General features: G+C 36.1%; 1 protein-coding gene across 2 annotated transcripts in view; it reads right to left on the minus strand.

The window, feature by feature from the left end:
* Positions 1-725: 725 nt before the first annotated feature.
* LOC149530897 (POLLEN-EXPRESSED TRANSCRIPTION FACTOR 2) overlaps positions 726-25,481 on the minus strand; it is a 139,514-nt gene continuing 114,758 nt past the window's right edge. For both annotated transcript variants that reach the window (XM_089809781.1, XM_089809782.1), the window contains 4 exons: positions 2,244-2,363; positions 1,911-2,098; positions 1,153-1,277; positions 726-1,014 (listed from right to left, as the gene is read on the minus strand). In XM_089809781.1, coding sequence (XP_089665907.1) covers positions 2,030-2,098; positions 2,244-2,363 — 189 coding nt within the window. In that variant the 3' untranslated portion in view covers positions 726-1,014; positions 1,153-1,277; positions 1,911-2,029. The remainder of the gene's footprint in view (positions 1,015-1,152; positions 1,278-1,910; positions 2,099-2,243; positions 2,364-25,481) is intronic.

The raw sequence follows: 25,481 nt of genomic DNA on the forward strand, positions 1-25,481 counted from the left end.
GCCTGCTCCTAAACAGTACAGACTGCATCTACATCACTGTACGGGTTGCATATTTCACTGTACAAAGACATACCCAGATATTGTACGACCCTCCACCTAATCACGCTGTACGACTGTTCGGCATTCCTGAACTCTCCACACTGTACAGTACCTCAGGATTGCCTCTTTTTTGCCAATAGCTACCTGACAACTTATATGCACCCCATTGAATGTTAAATAGTCTTAGTTATATTTTCATTGTAAATTGGTGCATTCTGGTGGCACCGTAGATGGCAACCTCTTTTTTCGTCATATGACCTCTCAAACTACTTCTCTGTAGGACATATCCTTACCTATTTCCACCGTACAGCATGCTGTGAACCCCGTACGAACTCAGTGACCTCTCCTGTGGGCTCAAGAACACTACATACATTTTCTTTGATTCTCTTTGTTTCCACTACACTTGACAGAAAAAAGTCAAGTGACCGTCATTTAGTGGAGACACTTCCTTCATATACATTAATAGATTTGGATTATCAATTAAAAATTGTTGTTAAGAAAAATGGTCAATATTATATATGTGTGATCTAGTAATAGTATCATCGTCATTGTTTACAGAGCACCTGAGTGGTATCTTGTCTACTTTGTGTTTTCCCTAAACTAAAGCATCGCAATGTGACCATGAAAGTATTATTTGTTTGCAGAATCATCTCCATAGAAAGACTGTTCTATGAAGCAGTTCAAAATACTTCTAATTTGTTTTTGCGCAACTTTATTATTATTTGGACCAAGATCATTGAAATTTGGCTACTTCGCAAATGGACGTAACTGAGTATTTGACATTTGTCAATACAGAACACAAGTTTTTTCAATATCCATGTTATTGACATAGATGAAAACTAGCAATACATATACTGCAGCTGAATCAAAAGGTTTGTATCACATCTATTTTGACCACAAGATTATGTTGTTCCAAATTTCTAACCACCAAAGAATAATATGATGCAGAGGAACATAGAACCACAATTAAAGTACCTGCAATTCAACAACCAAAATCAAAATCGAATTGCAAAAATTTCTCCAAATTAATTTTCATATATCTTATTTGCCTACTACAAACCAAAATGAAAAGCCTAATTCAAGAGTCCAAGATGCTACCATGAAAATCACTACCTCATGATGTAATATCTCAACATGAACAAGGATCTTCCCAAACACAGTGTTCCCAAAAAGAAAGACATAAGGTGTATGGAAATGCTCCCGTTGGCTATGATGGGTTTGCAGTGCATATTCTGAGCCTGATATAGAATACCAGTGTCAGAACGATAGAAATGATAAAATATAGCATTATTCAAATTTCATTATCCATTTAAGACCGCTAATAAATTGTCAAATGCTTTAATATTACTCTGGTATAATAATGTGTTATATTTGAAATAGTATCAGAGACTCAGAACAATGGTATTACAATTTAAACACCTGTCGTAATGTTTGCATAGGTCATATTTGTTGTAAAGGGAGAACAAAAAGCAAAAGATCTCAAATTCATAAGGACATTAAAGCAGAGACAGTTTTGTTGGAGATTAGAGTAAGGTTCTCATCAGAAATAGTCATAAATCATCACACATTAAATGTCTACAGTTTTTACTCCTTTGGCCCTTTGATATGATGTTACAATGGACAAATTGATTACTAATTGTATGCTCCATGCTGCTATCTTGTTTGAAACAAAATCACAATCGAATTTTATATAAATACCCCAGGAATGCAAAGAGTTTTGTCACAAATTTAATATAAAGCAGTGACAGTAATCAAGTTTCTGATGAAAAATCCAAGATTAAACATGAGCATAAAACAAAACTCTAGGAACAAGAGAAAAGAGAATATAACAAGTGAATGCCATCACAAGGTTTTTTAATTATATGACATACCAGCAAACATCTCGAGAAGACAAAACTCCAGCCTCAAAGAATAACCTCGTATAGTGAGGCAACTGCAGATGCCAAAACATTGATCTTCTTGTGTATCATAGATTACTGATTAAAAAGCATCAGAGCCCAGCCATACTTATCCAAGGATAAGCATTATCATCCTTTTGAAGCATGGACATCAAAGTAACCTGACATAATAAGATGATTAACAGAAAGAGAATTAAGTACAATATTCTAATTCCATTCAAAACTAAAGAGCACACAAAGGGGATAGGCATGTGCATCATAACAGACCAACTAATGTTAATACAGTGTTAGAGATAAAACACTCACCTCTCCTTTACTACGGAAATACTGCTGCAGATCTTCATCAGAAATAACTTCATCTGATTTGAATACATGCAGATCAAGCAAAGCACTATAGTGGCCATCTTCAATTTGATTCTCATCTGCCTACAAGTCAACATAAATATAAGAAAATCAACCTGAATTGCACAGCCAAGCATAGCGTACTAGAATAAAAGAAAAAAGATGGGAAAAAAAAACTCATGGTAATTTGAGCATGCTCAATGTCCTTAAAGAGCCCAACAAGACAAAATTTTCATCTTGTATGAAAAGAGTAGGTTCCAACAGAGGATTGTATTCAGTTTTTTTTTTTTAGTGCACATTCCGTTAACATGTACAAATATGCAAACAATTAACTGTTAAAATGATTTGACTAGCAAAACATAAAGATCAACACACGAACTTAGAAAAGGGCACTGATACAAGACCCTGAAACTGAAAACCTGAGTTGCGGGGTTCGGACCCTACTAGTCGAGGCTGGGACTGGGTCCGTGGCAGGTCTGGATTCGCCTGAGATCTGTGGCAGGACCCCACAGGGTTTGCACCACAGAGTATGGGTCTGGCCTGCTTCACACCAGCGTGGTCCCACTTGAACCCACAGGCCGTGGCGAACCCAGGCAGACCCACGGCCACTTAAGCGAAAAAGACAAAAAAAATTTAAAATGAATTTTTGTATTTTTTTTTTCTTGACCCTAAAAGGAGCCTATTAAAAAACATTTCCCTCATTTGGTTTCTCATTTGCTCTCTCATTTTGGTGTGCCCAGTTTGCACGCTTGAGCAAAAGGTTGTAGAGATTGATTTTGGAGTCTCAAATCCTTCCAATAATCAGTATTTGATTGTTCCAAGTATGCATTTGATCCTTTCTTTTGCTTCTTTCAAGTTTTTTAATTGTTCTAAATTTTATCAAGTTTTTGTATAAGTTTTGCAATATGTTTTTTTTTTGTTATAGATTGCAAGAATGAGTAGTTAGAGCCCAGTGGATGAGGAGGGGTCCCAACAATTTATAATTGATAAAAGTTCTCCTTTGTGGAAGTATACAACACGAATTGAACAATGTCCTGGAGGGGGGTGGGGGTGGGGGTGGAGGTGCGGGTTGTGTGGAATGAGGGTTATATGGAAATGCAATTTTTGCAAAACCCAATATGGAAGCTCCTATTACCGAATTAAACATCATTTTCTAGGCCCTGGGGGTAAAGGCATCAATATGTGTGTGAGGGCTTCGAGACAGAGAAGGGGTTGTTGCCTGCTCAAATAGATATCATGTAAACAAGAAAAATCAAAACACAAACCACCAACACCACCCTCTCAAACAACCACTGGATATCATCCCTTCTTACCTATGCCTTCTACGGATAAAGATGTAGAAACACCCGAAAGCACCACTTGCAAGAGAGGCCCATTAGATAGGGCATTTCAGAATGAATTAAGAGAAATTGCTGATATAAAGGTTGGACATTGCCTCTTTGTGAATGGTTAGTAAGATCACCTTATTGGAGAGAGATAGTGCAAGCAATAAATCAAGTGCTTAGTGGTTACCAAGGTTTTGTGTATAAAAACGGGGAGAACCACCTTATTGCATAGTAAGAGAAAAAATGTAGACAACCTCCTCAAACCAATAAGAGATTCTTAGATCCAAACGTGGGTGACTATTGTCTCTGATGGATGGAAAGATTGCAAAAACTATCTATTAATAAATGTGATTGTTGTCTCCCCCAAGGGGGCAATATTTTTTAAGGTGGCTGATTGTGAAGGGGAGGTAAAAGATATTGAATTTATTGCCCAAATTCTCATTGAATCCATAGAGTCCGTGGGTGTTGATAATGTTGTCCAAGTAGTCACGGACAATGCAAAAGTTTGTAGGGTTACGGGTGCTTTGGTAGAAGCACGATATGATCATATATTTTGGGCACCATGCATTGTCCACTCCTTGATTTTGGTGGTGAAAGCAATTGGCACCCAAATTTAATGGGTGAAAATGTATATAAGGGTTAGGAGATAAAATATGTGTCATACTTTACATAATTGAATAGAATACTTTTTGCACTGTTTACATATTTAAAATGTGTTATTAATTTACAATTAGCAATCGTCCTTAGACAACTTGTGAGGGTGAAAGATGTAATGTCTCAAATGGTTATTAGGAACCAAAGGAGTGTATAGAAGCAATCGAATACAATAGGGGCCCCAAAGGTAAAGGAAATGATCTTGGATGATGATTGGTGGGCTCGAGTCAATTTTGCATTAGAATTCACCGAGAACATCATGTTTGTGCTTTGGTTTGCCGACACTAATGAGCCTTGTTTGGGAGTCTCTATGATGCTATGAACTCCATGCTAGAGAGGGTGAAGATGGTAAGTTTAATTTTTTATTCAATAACATTGTTTAATGAGAATTTTTTATTTTTTATTTTAATTGACATCACATCAAGATAACTTACATGAACATCATTTCACATCCCAAGGCATTCATGGGAAAGAGTGTGATCCTGAGGACACCTTGTACAAAAAGATGGAGTCAATTGTTCTTCATTGCTAGAACAAGATGACTACACCTTTACACCTTCTAGCATATGCACTATCTCCCAGGTATTATAATGCTGAGACACTTGCTATTCTTGCTAAAGTGCCACCATACAAAGATCTTAAGGTTGCTTGTGGGTATAAGTAGGCATTCAGCAGGCTCTTTAGCATTCCTAAGGTGGCATCAAATAGTAGGAAAGAGTTTGCTTTGTTTGTCTCAGGATAAAATGCAGAGCCCAATGCAATTAATGACCAAAGTACAATGGATGACATTAGATGGTGGTATCTACATGGGCAAGATTGTATGTACCTCTAGCCTCTTTCCATGAAGATCCTATCTTAACCAAAATTTTAAGTTCTTTTTTACTATTTTTATGGCCACTTACCTTGTATAATTAACACTCTTAAATTTCTATCGTATAACAATTTCTTATTTTTTTTAAAAATTGTTGGTTCTCTCTCTATGTTGCAAGCTCTTCTGTTGCTGAGCGAAATTGGTGTACATTCATTTTTATCCACTTAGTGGAAGCAACCAATTGGGTTTCATGAAAGCAGAGTACTTGGTATATATTCACACTAACTGGCGCCTCCTATCACACAAGGACCCAAGATACAAGAAGGGGCCAATGAAGTTGCGGGATGTAGCACCCAAGTCTGCTGACTTGAACATGACCATCCAAGATCTAGCTAGAGCTACCTTGCTAGATGTGGATGACGATGTTGATGATATAGCAGCATCTGGGGCTAGTGGAACAGGTTTGGGTTCCAATGATGAGGATCTAGATTTAGTTGTAGCTAGGGATGAAGCCATTGATCCCTCATATTTTGACGACCCATTTGACCCTTGAAGGGTGTAAAGTTTAATAAATTTTATTGGTGGAGAGTAAGCAATTATATTTTCAGACTTGAGAGGAATTAAATCTAGAGACTTTGAAGTTTATTATAAGAAAGCTTGATGATTTATGTAAATTCAAGATATCTTCAATATATATAGTAGTATTCTGATATAAATCTGAGATCAAATATGCCAATGTTATTGATGAATGATCTGCAAATTGAATAGAACTCATATATATATATATATATATATATATATATATATATATATATATATATATATATTGAAGCATAATCACATAGGGACATGACCCTACCTAATCATGTCTCAACATAATTATAATTGTACCGTTGATAACCAAACATGACAACCCGATACTGAATCGGTGTGATAGACAAGACAAGGTGACCGATATTGATCGGTGTGTAACCACCTAACACTAACGATGTGAATGTAAACCAAGACACCCAATAATAATCGGGGTGAATATAAGGCAAGACTCTTGATGGTAATCGGCGAGTAAGAACAGACGTGGATAATATGGACTCTGATTATATTAATGACAAGGTAGGAAGAATAGACTCTCACCGATAATCGGTATTTGCAGTATAAGGTTATGACAAATTTTATATATATATATATATATATATATATATATATACAATGTATAGATACATATGAATAATCAATACTTCATTAGATGTTTCAATTCACTAAACAGCCAACATTCTTAACAAAGGGAATTGATACTATGATAAACTATTAAACACTTGTCATTATGAATTTTTGCTTATCATTATGTTTCAAACTTTATTACTTGATGAACTAGTCTATGTTTTGAAATTTCATTTTGCAATTTAGTAATTCAATGTATGATTTTCTTTACAATCGTGAACATAGATTAATGAGTGAGTATTTATTGTTTATCTTTGACATTTGGTATTGATCAATGATCAAGAAACATTTATTCATAGTATGAAATGATTTAGTTTTGCAATTATGCATGTTTCTCTCTTTTTTTGTATATATAATGCACATATACATACATACATACATATCTATCTATACACACACACACACACACACACTTATGAACTCTTGACGAACCCAAATGGGTAAAAAAATTTTGCCCGAGCCCACAAACCCAAACTCGAATCCAAATCCTTCCTTGAACCTGAACCGACAGCTAAAAACTATCAAAATTCCTCAAACTATCAGCATATACTGAAAAAATGTAATGTGATAACATATGAGAACTCAGAATATCAATCACCAACCCAAATTGCAATATAGAGCAAGCATAAAGCATTGACTCTTTAGATAAATGCAAATTACAAGAAAAAATGTTTCTACTAGTTCTCAAGAAACTTGAGATTTTTTTTTAATGTTACTTGGCCGGGGGCGATTTCTACTGTTTTTTGAACTTGCCAGATTCAGTCTCCATGACAACCTCTCGGCAAACAAGTTAGAAACAACATATTGTAGCTTGTTTTTTCAGTATAACTTGTTCGCATCTTGTTTTCAATTAGTTATTTGCACCCTACTTGAACATTGTAATGACCCCTTCCATGGAATACCTGAAAATGTCACTTTTAGCATCCTCAATTCCAATAAGCAAATATCAGGCTTTCATACAGAATAAATTAATTAATCAAATGAAGTTCTCCAATAAAGTAATATTCTGGATGACTTTATATAAGTAATTAATTATCATAAAGTGTTTTACATGTTATATTTGGGCCAAAATTAAAAGTATCTTCAAGAAAGTTGTATGGAAAAATATTAAAGCTGATATGAGAGCTCATTTGTATATGCTGGATTTTCATTTCTATTTTGTGGAAACTTGAAGCTTCCAAGAAGAGAAAACCCTCCAAAGATACCTTAGGTAATCGATTTCCGTTTCCATGGCTGCTATCTGTTTTCGAGACATTGCTAGGGCAATTTTGGTTGGCATTACACCTTTGCAGGTCTACAATTACATTCCTAGAGGCTCATGCCAATATTGGGGTTTTTTTCTTGATTGATACCTTCTCTTACTGAGACAACATGCTTACTAGGTTCCTTGCATTTCAGATATTTTTTAAAATGGTGCATTTCACACAGCTTTAATTCCTTGTATATATTTAATTTCTTCTCAAAATCTGAAAAGCATATAATCCCAAAAAATACAAAAATCACAAACTTTCAAAAAGAAAGGAGAAACAATATTACTTCTATAGTATAGCAAGGAGTGAGCCAACAGGGTTCATTATAGTGGTATCAAAGCAATTTCCCACCATCTTGCGGGGTTGGAAGTGTTGAGTTCCCACGCTTGATTTGTGAAGATCAACACTCTTGCAAGTTATTTTAATCATAGACAAATATAAGAAATCCAATAAATATGGAAACCAGTTGACTTGTGTGTCACGTTTTAGGAAACAAATAGGTGCCTTGGTAAATGAAATGGGGAAATCAAGGCAAACACAGGAAAGGTGAAATGCAAGACTTTTAGATCAGACGAGAGTTGACAAGGAGCTAGGTTTATGGTTTCCTTTTTCAATAAGTCCTCTTTACAGAGTATGCAAGAAGAGAAACTAGAGATTTCCAAAGAGGATACATCCGCGAGTTTTCACAATGCATTCTTAGCAGCTTGTGATCATGGTGAAGATGATTTTGTGCTTGGCGGGGCAGCCACTAGTCCTATCTACAATTATGGTGTTGGAGTTTCTACACAAGGACATGTGGATGTGTTAGTTTCGTTAGAGGACAACATTGAGTTCTAGTGGTTTGAGGATTCTAGAGTTAGTGCTTCAGAAATGTTGAGGATATGCTAACTACCTTTGATGGCAGTCTTACATCAGTTGGTAGTAGTGGGGATATGGGTAATAAAGGGTCTAATTTTCAGGACAGCAATCCCTTATATGAGTATGTTTACAATGTTGCAGATAGTCCAAGTGTGAAAAATGCAATTGATACCACTGCTAGTCTAGACTTTCCTGATGAGAGAGTTGTTTTTAGAGACTGCAAGGATTATATGAGCACTGATAGATCTGATTTTTATGGCAGCAGCCATAGTGTTGGGTTAGTGCAAGGGACAACAATCTTTTCATGTGTAGAAGATAAGAGCGTGGAATCACTTGGTATAACACTCATGATTTGAGTGTTGAGGAGTTACACAATGTAGATTCATGCCATAGTGATGTAATCTACATGTTGGCATTGAGTCATGTATCCAGCAACAAGAGATAGCAGAGGAGTCTCAATTAGACGATGTGAATACTAGTGTTATAGGCACCTTAGATGATTTGTATGAGGTGTTTCATGCTGTAGAACATCTAGATTATCATGTCAGATTTTGAGTGATGACTCGGAGTTGTCATGGGATGATGATAGGTCCCAAGATCAAGTTTTATAGGGTTGGTGATTGATATTCTGAGTTCTCATATAGGGTTGGTGATTGATATTCTGAGTTTTATGTCTCATAACAAGTGCTACTTAGCTCAAGAAGGTAGTCTCTATCAGCTACCAATTGTAAATAATTATACTTCAAGATCTTGACAACCTCTCGAAGTGAATGAATCTCTACGAGGGAAAGACAATTACCACTATGCTAATTTGATATAGGAGCATCCCAACCAAATACAACTAACATTTGTTGGATAGCATCATAATGCTCAAGAGCTGAAAAATATCACTATCACTCATCTTCAGCTGGTCACATGATGTCTCTGCGTACACTGGCTCCTATGTAAGCTCTTTGTCTCACTAACTACACTAAGAAAATTGTATCCTCACTGCTTTCCATACGATCACTAATATCATGTGCTCTAACAACCTCGCACATGTCCATCAACGAGATATTGCTATTGGGTACCTTTGCAAACAACTCATCCAAAGTGGAAGCCACTACTATCATTGAGCCTCTTTTGATCTAAATTTATTTCTAGAAACTTGTGTTTTCAATTTTTCAATACAAAAATCATCTTGTGAATATTTTGTGGTTTGTATTCGAAGATTTTTGATGAAAATCGTGAGCTTGGTCGAGGGATTTTAATATTTTATTGCATGATTTCTTGGTTTGAGCAAAAGTCTTTGATTTTTTAAGGTTGCATGTATTTGTATGTGAGTTGCATGTGCATTTTGTTACTTGCATATGATGTTTTACCATGCCAAATCTCATGTTTTGCCGCATGAACGTTTCTTTGATGAGTTTTCATAATTTTTTCTCTGAAAAAAACTCTTGTGTTTTCATAATTTTCTTTGAAAATATTTCTAACGTGTTTTCATACTTTTTTCCCTTAAAAAAATATTTTTATTGGTTTTCTTAATTCTTTCCCTTAAATTTTTTTTTGATGGGATTTCATAATTTTTTCCCTTGAAAATTTTCTGATAGGTTTTCATAATTTTTTCCCTTTAAAAATTGTGATGGGTTTTTAATTTTTAAATTATATGATGGGTTTTCATAACTTTTTCCCCTTAAATTTTTTTTGATGGGTTCTCATAATTTTTTCCCTTAAAAAATTATCTGATCGATTTTCATAATTTTTTCCACAAAACATATCTGGTGGGTTTATAAATTTTAGGAAAAAATTATATGTTAGGTATTACAAGTTTTCCTTAAAAGCAAAGCTTTGTGTTCTTTGATCCATGTCTCGAATCTTGATGTCTGGTTTCAATCAATTTTTCAACTAAAAATTGTGTCTGGTTTTTTCAAAATTTTCCTTTGAAAATTGTAGCTTTTTGCAGTTTGTTTTGATGCATCGTGCTCATCTTCAAAGTCTAGAGTGTTTGTCAATTTTTTCTCAAAATCGTGCTAGTTGTTGCCAATGTTTGTCTCTGTCTCCAATGAATAGCAACTCTGTTATCCAACATCAAGTTGGATGTTTTAAATTTTTGTGATGATTTCTAGTCAGAAGTTTTGTTGATTCTGAGAGGGCTAGTGGCAGACTCGTCTCAGTGACAGAGTTAGTGGCAGGTTCTTGTCTCTTTTTGCAAAGCTTTTTGAAGAAGGGGGAACCCTTCTTTGTTCTTTTCTAGATGGACTTTGGCTACTCCTAGTAATTGACATCCCACAAATTCAAGGAGGGTCTTAGCAAGAACAAAATGTTCTGCAAAATTTATGACCAAAAGACAGTAGTTAAACAATAACCATTAAGGGAGGGTATTAGAATATTAGAATATTTCTTTAATGATCATATTAGTTAGTCTTTAGTTTATTAGGTAGTTTATGTTTTCGTCTTTAGTTCACAATTGTTTCTTTTAGAAAAATTGTCTTTGTAAATTTATATAAGGGGCTTTCATCTCCTCTATTTAATACAACTACAACAACATCGATTTACCATAACAACAATAAGGAGTAGGTAAGTTGACCATTTATAGCTACGATGGTTCTAGCAAGTGTATTGCATGATTATGGGTCCAGAAATCCGATAAATACTCATAACGTAGCCAATAAGTATGCCAGACTTCATTACAATGAAAAATCATGAGTGGCAACACCATCAGTAAGTGACCTTGGGACATGATGTGTCGCCCCATATTCTGATTTACACAAAGGTTGACTGAAAGCTTGATAAAATGGACCATAAGATGCATTTTAGAAAGCCTACATAGTTGAGATGGGTTGGATCAATCGACTCCTACATAACCAAGTTCCAAAAACTTTCAATCATGGTCATAGAGGTTTCTAAGCATATGTTGATTGTTTTTTAGGTAAGGGTTCACATAATCACTTTGTGGTTGGGTCAAAGCATTTGATCCAAATATCTTGCAGGACACCATCAAGGGGGCTCAAAATACAGAGAGTTAAATCCCTATGATCTAGTAAACAAATCTCTTTTGAAAGACCTATTCCATGTAGCACATGAGACTTTTCGAAAGGGTGTCACATATTTCTTAGAGATTAAAGGAGATAAGTGCAAACGAAAAAGACTCTGTGCAAGACTTGAAATTCATGTGCAAGTCAAGAAACCATTAGAGGAAAACAATGTGCCATAAGTTTTGAGCAAATGAGCATTCAAGAGAGAAAACTTATAAGAGAGTGAATTGCTATGGCACATCTAAAGAAAAAACGATCATACAACGAACATATAGTAAATTCAATCCCAAGAAGGTTGCTCCTTATAAGATTTTCCACAAGTTTTTCAAGGAAATGCATGAATACTGGTTTCCAAAAGGAATAATTATCTCATCAATTTTCAATGTTTTTATATTTATTCCTATCACATAAATTTCAAAATGTGGCTTGCAAGAGCATGAAGAGGTGGATTGGACGATTGACACTCCAAAAAAGTGTTGGAAATATTAATTGCCCCTGAACCTCCCATTCATTCACCTCTCTGTTAGGAGCAGCCTGCAGATTTCATCGGGATCTTGCCTCCCACCTACCCATCACACGCAACAACAATTTCACAATAAATTTAATATTGGCAGCTAACTTTGAATCTTGAAATTGTGTGATAAATTTTGTAAAGGTGGAGAATGAGATAAATAGAAGGAATGTTAACAAATAGTTAGAGCCCGCAGAGAAAGAATGCGAACAACAGTTTTGTGAATAACAACGACTAAATGAGTGCAGTGAACAACAGACAGCTCCAGGGAAGTAGAGTAAGGAGTTATAGGCCAGATTGCTGCAAATAATTTGCAATCAGTTAGTAATTGGTATAATTTATTTGTAAGAGTTTTGTTTTATGATTTGAATGTAAGTTGCTGGTTTGGATTCGGGTTCAAAGTTGGCTTCGAGATTCGGGTTCAAAATTCGTTAAAAAAATTTGGGGGTGGGTTCGGGTTTATTTTGGGTTTCTCCATACAAAAACATGTGTTTTAAAAAAAAAAAAAAGTGTGTGTGTATATATACAACAATAGGTAAGTTCATACACCCCTATGCTAATAGTAAAGAAACATAGCAAAATACACAATCATATCTATGTTTCAGCTCAGTAGGATATTAATTACATCGTTTAGCCATTCATACAACATAATACACTTGCTTGGTCACATGCATGGAACATATTCCCAAATCAAGGGGATAGTTTGAGAATGAAGGAAATCAACATAAGATAAGTGCAGTTATCTATAGTTTTATTCTATATTGGTTAGAGGATTTCTATCCAGGCTAGATCAAAAGGCAAGATTCAAATTTTAAGCCTTGGATTCAAAGACATTGTAGCTTTTTTATAAAATTCTTCTATAATTCTCAATTTGGATTTCACCTATTGTCAATTTGGATTTCCAACATAAGTAGGTTTTCTTTTTCATTCACAAAGGCACCAGTGACAGAAATTATCCTCTTTGACCCTTTTAGTGGTCGCTTTTTAGGGTTGGAAGGTTGATTAGACCAAAATCGGCAAAAAAAAACACTTCAAAAAAGTTTTTTTAAAAAGTGTTTTACACCAAGTTTGGCCCAGGTTCGGCGGAAAAATCTTTCAACATCTCTCCAAATTCTGCCTGGGTTCCTCTGACAAAATTTGGAACGAATTTGTGGCTCTGCAAGAGAATTCAACAAGGACTAGACTTTGTACAAAATCAAACAGACTTTGAAGGTTGCTGGAGAGAAACTAGTAACTTAGATTTCAATAGAAAAAAATTACTTGCATGTCTCTACCTGTACATTTTGATTGGATTTTAATTTCCTATACATTGGTATCAAAGCTAGTAGGCCCTAAGTGCTTAGTGAGATAAGCATTTCATTTTCCTAGGTATTGAAGATTTGTTGTTGGAGACATGGCTGGAGAAAGTAACAGCTGGCAGCAGCCACTGTCCTGTTAATGGACATAATTATGATGTTGGGAAAAGAAAATGAAGACTATAATGGTTATAAATGATTTGAGGGAGCTTTTGGTCAGTGGGTTAGTAGATGAGACTAACCTAGCTTGGTTTGTAACCCTCAAAAACAACCAAAAGGCCTAGTTAAATGAAGCAAGAAGGAAAAATGCCAAGGCATTAAGTTTGACAATGACAATATATCCTAGAATAGTAATAGACAACTATGCCAAAAAGGCTTGGGAAATCCTCCAAACATGTTGCAAAAGGACTAATAAAGTCAGATTGGTGAAGCTCCATATCCTTTAAAGAGATTTTAAGAATCTTCAAAAGGAAAACAATGACTCCAATTCAAATTTTTACATGAGTCTCTGATAAATCAGTTTGTAATGTCCTCTGCTAGGTTTAGGCATGTTTTAACCCAAATTTTAATATTTATGTCCTAAGCTAACTGGATAAAGATATAATGATTCAGTCTAAGACATTCAAAATAAAGAGAATTATTAATTCATCTTATTAGATTAAGTTATTTGTGTATATTATTATCCATAACGACCCTATTACTACTTCAGTCTTCAACTCAATAAAGGAAGGATTAGGCATGTAACCAAGGTGCCTAACGACCAATTACAATAGGTTCCCTCAAAGTTTATAGGTCCAAACCTATATCCTATCTTGATACTTTCCCTCAAGGCTTTTGTGATGCTAATTGTGGCACTAACCCCTACCTTGTCTTGGGACTGATACTATTGATTGGCTTTAGACAAGCCCCTCCTTGGAAACATTACAACCCATTTCTTCTCAACATAAATAGTAATAAGACTAAATATGGTTTTATTCATATCTTTGAGTAATCATTTATATTCCTTATTCATATCGTCCTTATGAAGGGTCCCCAACATATTTTTATGTAATCTTTGTTTCCTCTTGATATCTTCCTCACCATATATATAATATAGACTAATGCTTCCCTTATAGAATATATATATATATATATATATATATATATATATATATATATATATATATATATATTGAAATCTGTAACATAATATATATATGATTTCTGATTTCATTATCATTAATATATATAAATATATAATATAACATATAGATATATAATTATGATCTCATGGTCATAGATATATATACATTAGCCCATTCAATGGTTCCTTAGCAACATCATTTCTCAGCCCGAGGGTAATGGATCTAGGCCTAAGACTAACCATGATGCTGACCTTATGGCAGCACTACGGGATAGTGATGGTATGTTTGTTGTTGCGCCAAAAGCTCGAGCTATTAACAAATGACACAAACACTAGACTTACCCAAATCCATGAGAGGCGGTTAAGCCATGTTGCAAACCCCGAAGGAGGTGCTGACCACCAAGTCAACAATCTTCCCCTCAACACCAATTGAGGTTTACACACCGATGGAATGAAGGAGACCTCCCGAGATTCGAACTTGTGACCCAAGGCTCTGATACCAATTGTTGGTATGTTTGTCATTGCGTCAAAAGCTCGAGCTATCAATGAACGTCACAAACACCAGACTTACCCAGATCCACGAGAGGTGGTTAAGCCATGTTGCGAACCCCGAAGGAGGTGCTAACCAACAACTCAACAGATAGGGCTTGGAATCATGTCATTCCTGGCCATAAAAAGGAGTTGCTTACATGTTGGCATTGTATGGTAACACATAATGGGGGAGGCATTAATAGATTGAATTATCACCTTGCACATATACCAAAGCATGATGCTAAACCATACAAGGAAGTACCCCAAATGTCGTGTGCAATATGCAAGCTCTTTTAGAAGCATCTAAAGAGAAAAAAAAAAACATAAAAAGAAGCAACAAGAAGAGATGGCACACTTAGGTTGAACTGGAAGTGTAGAGGGCTCTTTAAGTTATCATAGTCACCCTCTAGTTCCACCCACTAGTACTATTACATCTACAAGTGTGACCATTGGGCCTTGGGTTCGTAAGAAAAGATCCACACTAGATTCCATCTGTGTTCCGTGCACAACTTTAGGTGCACAAACATCGCTTGAGGAGATGGCTTGGAATAAAAAGAAGCATGAGTAAGCAAAGTTGGCACTTGGAGATTTTTTATTCTATAAAAACCTTCCATTTAATGCAGCAAGGTACTTATTATTTTATTTTTTAATTTGTTCTTTTCTTGTTTTCAAGACTCAAGAATCTATGTCTTACTTCTCTTACTAGTAACTTAGTAAGTTTGCTTATTTGTTTATTTAATTTGTCTTAGCTCTCCATATTGGCAAATTGTAATAAATGATTTTATTGTTTACGGCCTGGGAGTCAAAGCCCCTAATGATGAAGAGCTAAAAGGTCCTAACTTGACCCAACAAGTGACTGATGTAAAACTTGAAATTGAGAAGCAGAGTAAGGTATGGAGGGCGAAGGGTTGCACCATCGTGACCAATGGTTAGATTGATAGAAGAAATAGAACACTGCTGAATCTTCTTGTTTCCTCATCAGGTAATTCAATATTCTACTTAGAAAGTTAGAAGTTAGCAATAAATTGATTGTTGAACTAGATACTAAATTGATTGATCATTGTAATAAATTTCTTTAGCAATTCTTAGGTTCCATAGTGTTTTTGAAACCGGTTGATGCCTCGGAGAAAACAAAAAATTAGAGTATCTATGTGAGCTAATGGAGTAAGTGTTGAAGGAGGTGGGTGAGGAGAATATGGTGCAAATAGTCACAAATAATGCAGCAAATTATGTTGTTGCGGATAAACTTCTTATGGAGAGACACCGCCATTTGTTTTGGACCCTTGTGTTGCCCATCGCATGGACCTCGTGTTTGAGGATCTAGGTAAACTTCCTTGGGATAAAAGAATGTGTAGGGCAAGGAAGAAATATTTGTAAATTCATATATAATCATGCTTGGGTCCTCAACCTTATGAGGCAACACACAAAGAAAAAGAAGTTGTCTCCTCCAAGGGTCACTAGAGTTGCAACAAATTTTCTCATGTTGCAATCTTTGCTTAAATCAAAGGCAAGTTTGAAAGGCATGTTTGTATGTGAGGAGTGACAAGTTCATCATATGCAAAGAGCAATGCAGGGGCTAAGGTGGTTGATCGAGTTTTTGATGAGAGTGGCTTTTGGCAACCTCCCAAGGAGATTGTGGAGGGAATTTTCCTTTATGTCCTCATTTCCATTTCATTTTACCATTTTTGTTAAAACACTTGTTTATGCTCATTGACATTCACATTGTTCAATTTTAATAGGAAAACTTAACGCTTAAAACTTAATGTTTTGCCTTTTACAATGATTACAGTTCATAGAGCCTCTTATTTTTCTCCTTTGGATTGTTGATGGAGAGAAGCCCTTAATGGGACATTTATGAGGGTATGGACAAGGTGAAAGAGGTCATTTGAGCTTTTTTATGTAGGGACCTCGAGATAAATATGGTCCCATATGGGATGTCATTGATAGGCGATGACTCAATCTACTTCAAATGACAATACATGCAATTGTTCACTTCCTTAATCTAGCATACCAATTCAACCCAAGTTTTAAGTCTGACAACAAGGTGTGGAGTGACCTCTACGATGTTATATTGAGAGAATGTCACCTGATGAAACAGTAGGAACAATTATAGTTCATGAGATAGAAATGTATAAGAAAGCACAAGGAGACCTATTTGCACAAGACTTATGCAAGAAAAAATGGAGAGAACTAATGCCTAGTAAAAATCTATGATTCCAAATTCTAATGTCTAATTCTATTACCATTTTAGATCTAAAATCTAGATTGATAAAGTCAAACTTATGTTTCAGATGTATGTTCAAGCATATACAAGTGCTTTGGGATTTGAATGCAATTGGGGTATGTTCAAGCATATACACTCGAAGAAGCACACCAGTTTGGCAGTAAAAAAGCTGAAAGATCTTGCATTTGTTCATTACAACCTTCACCTTCGTCACAAACAGATTTCGGGCACCGACACATCTCCTATTGTATTAAAGAATATTGATCTACAAGCAAGGTGGAACACAAAGATTGATGATATTGTCTTCAATGATGAAGTCTTGGAGTGGGTTGATCACGTGGATCGAGAGGCAAAGGTAGTAGTGATAGTAGTGGAGGAGGCTAGAGCACAAGGAGACTCGGTGCAGGACCCTGAGGTTGAGTGGTGGATCCGACTCTTATGAAAAGGATTTTGAGGATGAGTATGACGATGAGGATGATCATGATGAGCATTTCACTGAGTTTAAGCCTCAGACACAGGGAGAAAGGATGGCTCTAGAGTATTCCATGACCTATCTTAGGCGTACTCGTAGGAAAACTGGGACATAGGCTACTATGAGCCTTTATTTTGATATATGTTTTGAACTTTTGATTCCATGAGTTGCATATTCCATGAATATTGTAGACATTTGACAATAACACTAATATATTTGTATTATGTTATTCAGATTAGCTTTAAGTAATTTCGTTTAAAAAATCACATTTATACTTATGTGATCTATGCAAAGTTGTATATATGTGCAAACTACCTTCTATGTATCTCAATTTAGATAGGCAGCTCAGCACTACATGGAATAGAAAAAAAGAACTTTTTGCCCTAGAATTGTAGGGTCCCCATAGCTCATAAAATTTTAGGCCATTTTGTTGCAGCTTCCAACAAGAAGGAATAAGTTGTAACCCATCGATAGGTGATAGGAAATATGGCTAGGGGTAGGATGTTGATCCAACTAGGGCCTTAGAATAGTAGGGGGCAACTAGAATCACTGTCGCCCCTACAATTCTATGGGCCAATGTGGGATCATTCACTGGTTCTGAATCCCTTCCCCTACCCCACCACACCCCACTATTTTATAGGTTAGGTAATTATTCAAGCTCAAAGGAAGGTCCTTAGTCCCTACCCCCAACTACTATAGAGGGTGAGCAACCTTATTGTGTATTTTATGTTAATTAGCTAACTAATGCATGAAAAAAGACTTTAAATCCTTAAAAATCTTTGAATTTCTAGGGTTTTTTAGTTTACTGAGTCCAAATTCAAGCCCGATTTGGGGTTGTCGAGTCCGAACTGAGTTTGAGGCATGTAACTAAGGTTTAAACAGACTAGCCAATCTTGTAACTTATTTCTTTTATCGATAAGAATGCCAAATCTGGGACAAAAATGGGGAACAATGGAATACTTCTGGTTCTTGGTAAAGGATCTATCATTATCCATGCAAGCAAGGTGTGAAGGAGATAGAGAAAATTTTAATTGCCTATGGTATAAAGGACAATCTCTTAAGCGTTGAATAGATGATCCAAAAAAGTTATAAAGTGTTGATGGAGAAAGGCGAATGTGTTAATTTTGACAAGAATGGAAGCAAGAATATTGTTGGAATAGTTCTAATCACAAACAACTAGACGTTTCCATAGAGGATAGGGATATTTTTCTCATCTCCATTAGGCTTTAAGGTTCAACACCCCCCTAGACATAGGCATCTCAAGTTTGGACATGTCGACTATGCTGGTTTCCAGTGTTTTGTCTGCGAAAGGTATGGTTAGAAGTTTGCCAACCATTGTAGAGCCTAGTGGTAGATGTGAAATTTGCATTTTACGCAAGCAACATAAGAAATCTTTTCAATTGTGAAACTCTAGAAGGCGAAGAGCACCATTGGAGTCAGCACACAATGCTTTTTGTGGCCCTATGCAGACCATTTCTACAAGGCAAGTCAATATTTTATGAATTACACAGATAATTACAATTGTAAGATATTGACCCATTGGAGTCAATGCACATTGCTTTGTGTGGCCCTATGCAAACCATTTTATCGGGGGAAGTCAATGTTTTATGGCTTCCATAGAGCATTACAATTGTAAGACAACTATTTTTTGAAATATAAATCTAAAGCATTTGAAAAGTTTGTAGTGTTTAATGTCCAGGATAAGAAGAGGAGTGGAAAATTAGTCAAGGTCCTAAGGTCATAGAGAGTGGGAGCATATAGCTCTAGTAAATTTGCAAATTTTTGCAAGCATCATGGCATCAAGGAGTTAAATACCAACCATACAACACAACAAAATGGAGTGGCTGAGAGGAAGAGCAAGACCATTGTGGAGATGACAAAAAGTAGGTTGAAAACTCCCAATTTGCTATTAGGGTAAAGTGATAGCAACAACAATTTATTTGATAAATATAAGTTCCACAAAGACAGGTTTCTTACATGATCCCACAAGAGGGATGGACATAATGCAAGCGGACAATTGAGCACTTAAGAGTGTTTGGGTGTGTAGCATGTGCACTTGTGCAAAAGGAGAAGCAAATGTTGAATGACAAGAGTGGAATGCATTTTCATGGAATACAATGACCAGTCTAAAGCATATAGACTAGAGAACCTAGTCACCAAGAAAATAGTGATCAATAGAGTCATGGAGCAACTCAGTGAACACTTCTTAAGGTATCTTTATTAGAGTGCCCATTGATGATGAAGAATATGGATAACAACTCAAAACGAAGGAGGAATGTTAGAAATGGTAATAGCCCCTAAGCCTCCCATTCACCTACCTATTATGAGCAACGTGTAGATTCTAATAGGACCTTGCCTCCCACTCGCCCCAAACATGCAACAGTGCTTCAGTAATAAATTTAGTACTAGCAAGTAAATTTGAATTTTGAAATTGCTTGGGAAAGTTTGCTAAGCATAGTAATGAGTCATAGAAGGAATGTCAACAGATAGTTCGAGACTGTAGAGCAAGAATGTAAGCATCGAATCTAAGAAGAAAAATGTTTTCTACAGTAGCATTTGTGTGTGCAGTGAGCACCTGATAGCTCCAATCAATGTGAATTTCCACGAGCATAGAAAGGAGTTTTGAGTAGTTCTAGATTTTGTTATATGGTTGAAGGCATATCATGTCCCCAGTTTTAGATATTAAATATAATTAGACAATACAATATTATTAAATACATAATGATAGTGAAATCATATATTAAAAAATAAAAATATGAGACAATATAACACAATTATAATATAAACTATAACATATATAATCTATCATCAATAAAATAATATCTAAAATAAGATTTAAAGCAATTAAATCATAATAAAATTACAATGAATGAATAAATAAATAACTACAAGAGAGAATATTGTAGAAAGTATTTTACCTCTCTAAAAAGGATTTAGTAAATGATAATAAATATAAAATAAACAAATAAATTAATAATATAATATAGAATAATATAAATTAACTATATCTAATGAAAAATCAAGAGATATGTAATAAAGAGATGTAACTCTTTCAAATTAATATATAAAAGGGAGGAGAGTTCATTTGAAATAAGGGGAAAAAGAGGATTAATGGAAGAGGAAATGAATGAGAAGAAAATAAGGAAGAGACATTTCCAAAAGGTTACAATAATGAAAGGATGTGACTCATTGAAAGGGTTTTAATTATGAAAGGTTGTGACTCTTCAAAAAGATAGTAGTTATTAAGTGTTGTAACATTTCGAAAGGATTGTGATTATGAAGAGTTGTAACTTTTTGAAAGACATAGATGACAAATTAAACGAGATTCATAAATCACCATTTAATAAGAAAAAGGAAGGAAATTGTATCGAAAGGGAAAAAATAGAATAACATAACAAAAGAGATATAATTACATACTTGTTGGCATATATTTAATGTGAGAAGCAAGACAACTCTAAAAGGTGGTAAAGGTATCATAAACGTATGTGTATAAGGTATGTTATATATTCAAAGTTTTCTTTACATTATTATTATGAAGTAATTGGAAAATACTTGCTTGTTATTAACAGAGACCGAAAGGTCAATTTATACAAAATAATAGAACGATGTTTCCTTAGGAAACGATCGTAAAAATTAGAAACATTCTATTCTAACAGAGAAAGCTAAAAAAAGAAAGCAAACTAAAGCTAACTAGATATTTACAATAGATAACCATTAACTAATAATAGACGACTTATCTATTATTGTAATACCCTCCCTTAACAGTTTATCTATCTAGATCACCAAGTTGTCCTCTAAATTTGACAAACTTATCAAGACCAAGAGGCTTGGTGAGAATATCTGTACTCTGATCTGTGGTAGGAACATACTACAAATCTATAGTACCATCTTCAACCAATTGTTATATGTAATGACAATGAACATCCACATGCTTGGTTCGTTCATGGAAGACTAGATTTCGTGCTAACTTGATAACGCCTTCGTTATCAACAAACAAAGTAGTTGGTCCTGTTGGTGACATCTGCATATCCCCAAGCATCTGACGAAGCCAAACAATTTCACATCCTACCTTAACAGTCCCTCTGTATTCGGCCTCTGCAGAGGAGAGAGAAACTGTCTGTTGCTTCTTACTGGTCCATGTGACCGCACCGGATCCCAAACTGAACACATATCCAAAAGTTAACTTGTTATCATCAACAGAGCCTACCAAAATCTGAATTTGTGAACCCATTGAGTTTAGGATTAGAACTTCGAGAGTACAGAAGTCCATAATCTGAAGTGCCCTTCACATAACGAAGCACACACTTTGTTGCCATCCAATGATCAACCTTAGGAGCTGTCATAAAGCATGAAATATAGCTGACCATGAAGTTGATATCAGGCCTAGTAGCAGAGAGGTAGATGAGGCTACCTACTAGTTGCATGTATGTAGTATCATCAACAGAAGGAAAATCAAACTTCACTGATAACTTGAGACCTTTCTCCATACGTGTAGATGCAGGCTTGCAATCCTGCATCCAGAATTTGTCTAATAGGGCCCTGACATATTTGGACTAAGAGATGAATATACCAAAAGATTGTTGCCAAACTTCAACACCTAGGCAATAATGCATGAGCCCAAGGTCAGTCATATCAAAAGACTAGCATAAATTTTGTTTGATTCCTTGAATCAAAGATGCCGAATTGCTAGTGATGATCAGATCATCCACATAAATAACCAGAAGGATGATGTCGTTGTCAGTAGTCTTGATGTACATATTTGAGTCTGAAGAACTCCTCTTGAAGCCTTGATCATTGAGGTACTTTTCAATTTTTATGTACCATGCCCAAGCGGCCTGCTTTAAGCCATAGAGGGTTTTTACCAATCTAAGAACCTAATGGTCTTTACCATCAACCTTGAAACCAGGAGGCTGTGTCATGTAGACCTCTTCATGGAGATCACCATTCGGGAAAGCACTCTTGACATCCATTTGATGGACCTTCTAGCCAAACTGTGCTGCCATGGCTAGGACTAATCTGATGGTGCTCATCTTTGCAGTAGGAGCAAAGGTCTCCTCATAATCAATGCCTTGACGCTAAGAAAAACCCTTCACCACTAAACGAGCTTTATACTTATCCAAAGTACCATCCAATTTGTATTTGATATTGTAGACCCATTTGCAACCAATGGGTTTCTTCCCTAGTGGAAGATCAGAAAGGACCTAGGTGTTGTTCTTTGGCAGGCTCTGGTGTTTAGATGTCATGGCCTGTTCCCACTCTAGAATTCCTTTAGCCTCAGAATATGTTTGAGGTTCAATACATTGTGAATGTTGGCCATGAGAGCAAAGTTAACAAAATTTGTAGTTTTGCTCTTTTTCTAAGCAGTTCTCCCATCAATGAGCTCATCATCACAAAGATCAACAAGTGTCTTAGCCCACCACTTAGACCGGATAGGAGAATGACCAACATTAGTACCAAGAGATGCTTGATCAGAAGGATCCTCATAAGAAGAATCTGGATCAAACTTAGGTGAAGCATCTACAACGCAAGTTGATCCTGCAAGAGAAGTCAAAGGTGTTTGTATAGGTATCACTAGTATAACTGGAGCTACAAGAGCTACTGGATTCGTCCCATCAGGTGGACCTAATGGAAGCCAAACTCCCAAATCATGACCCTGCATAGGCTGGTCTGCTGGATTAGGAATAGGAGAAACAAGCGTGCAAGGTCCTTGCTGCTCATCAAAGGCTACATGACGACTGTAGATGAGACGAGATGTCTCAACATCGATCACGCGGAAGGCTTTGTGAAGACTGCTATATCCAGCAAGCATGAGTTTCTGACTCTTGGCATCCAACTTGGTGGGTGACGCATCAAGGATCCAAACAAAAGCAAGGGAGCCAAAAACAATAAGGTGACTAATTTTGGGCTTGTGACCTAACCAGGCCTCTTCCGGAGTTTTACCTTTGACCGCCACTATAGGTGACTGGTTCAACTAATAAACTACAGTTTTAACTGCTTCTACCCAAAACTGCTTCGAAACATGTCTGTGTTTGAGTATGATCAAGCCATCTCGATGATTGTCATGTTCCAATGTTCAACTACACTATTTTGTTGTGGCATGTGGCGTGTGGTTAACTGACGTTTGATGCCATGTGTATCCAAGAAGCTGGAGAAAACATTAGAACAAAGTTCCCCCCCATTATTTGATCTAAGAGTAATAATAGATTTCCCAAACTCTTTTTCAACTAAAGGTTTAAACGTCTAAAATACAGGAAATGCATCTGATTTCTTTTTAAGGAAATACACCCACATTTTTCTAGTGAAATCGTCAACAAACAACAAAAAATACCTAGACCCAAGAACAGAAGGAGTGGCCATAGGGTTGCAGATATCGGCATGAACAAGCTGAAGTAACCTAAAGCTCGCCATGAATTGTCACTGGTGAAAGCTGTGCGATGTTGCTTCCCAGCCTAGCATGCGTCACAAACTCCAAGCTATTGAGTCTGAATCTCTGGCAATCGAAAAACAAGCTCATCCTGAGCAAGTTGTGAGAGATAATGCACATTTAAGTGCCCATATTGTTGATGCCAAAGTGTGCTGACAAAAGACCGTCAAGCAGCCATAGTTAAGTCCTGAGAATCACCAAAATCAGTAAGTCTAAAAAGACCATGATCCTCAAGATCCATTGCAACAATAGACTTAGTCACCCGATAAGTGATGGTGCACTGATGTGAACTGAAGGTGACTACCAAGTGTGGAGAATGTCACAGCAACTAACTAATTGAGAGTAGATTTAGTTCCATCCCTGGAATGTAGTACACATCAAGGAATACGAGATTCCTCCCAGTAGACTAAATCTAAATGTTGCCTTTATCGACAACCATGTACTCTTCTCTATCACCAAAAATAACAGTCTGAATAAGGCTAGTAGTCAGTAAACTAGTCTTTGCGGTGAGTGAAATGACGAGAGGCACCTGAATCAATGTACCAAGTAGACGACTTCACATGATCTGCAGGGCTTTTAGCCATGAAGACGTAAAAGGAAAATTTTGCCTGCTTAGTGTGCTCTGCACTGTTCACTTTGGGCTGCGAACCTGATTTCTTAGACTGTGCAGCTAAGCGTTTCCGACATTTAACCTTCATGTGTCCAAACTTGTGGCTGTAGTTACATTGAATGTTCTTTCGAGAACCATCTGATGCTGGAGCAAAAGACTTCTGCCAAGATGGTTGTTGAAACTTGTCTTTATCCTTCTGAAAGGATTTCACAACAAAGGCTTGCTCTGTGGAGATGGAACTGTAGTTGCTACCGATCTTGCTAAAGCAGCAGGGTGCAGAGATCAATGAACTTCAAATCAATACTAGAAGATGTGATGTTGAAATTCTCGATAAAATGCTCGTAGGATTTTGATAAACTCCGAAGAGTGATAACCACAATATCCTCTTCCTCCATCTTGTGACCGATGGCAAGTAATTGATCACAGATTTCCTGAACCCAATTCAGGTGTGCCTAGAGCAAGGTGCGCTCATCCATGACAATAGAAAAATAGAGTGCTTTTTAGAAAGAATGTTCTACTTTTGTTAGAAGTCTCATGAAGACCTTTGAGATGTGTCCAGATCTCGGCAGTTGTCTTGCCGGATGGAATCTGAAAAAGCTGATCATCAGCCACAGATAATTTGAGAAGCATCACTGCCTTTCGACTATTCAGATCCTATGTATATTGATCAGGACAAGGAGAAGTTAGACGCTTCGTAACACCCAGAACAAGTTGATTGGTGTTCCAATATTAAAAAATTGTGATAATTTGCTGCTTCCAAGTGCCATAATTTCGACTATTGAATTTGGAGTTGTGCTCAAGAAGAATGTTTGTCAAAGATGCCATGGCACAGCTTTCAATGAAAAACTATGAAAATTTGTGTAGGCACATTCTTCGAGACAA

This window comes from Cupressus sempervirens, chromosome 11 (genome assembly GCF_028749045.1).
Source record: "Cupressus sempervirens isolate cs-2001-9-10 chromosome 11, ASM2874904v1, whole genome shotgun sequence".
NCBI classification, from domain to species: Eukaryota; Viridiplantae; Streptophyta; class Pinopsida; order Cupressales; family Cupressaceae; genus Cupressus; species Cupressus sempervirens.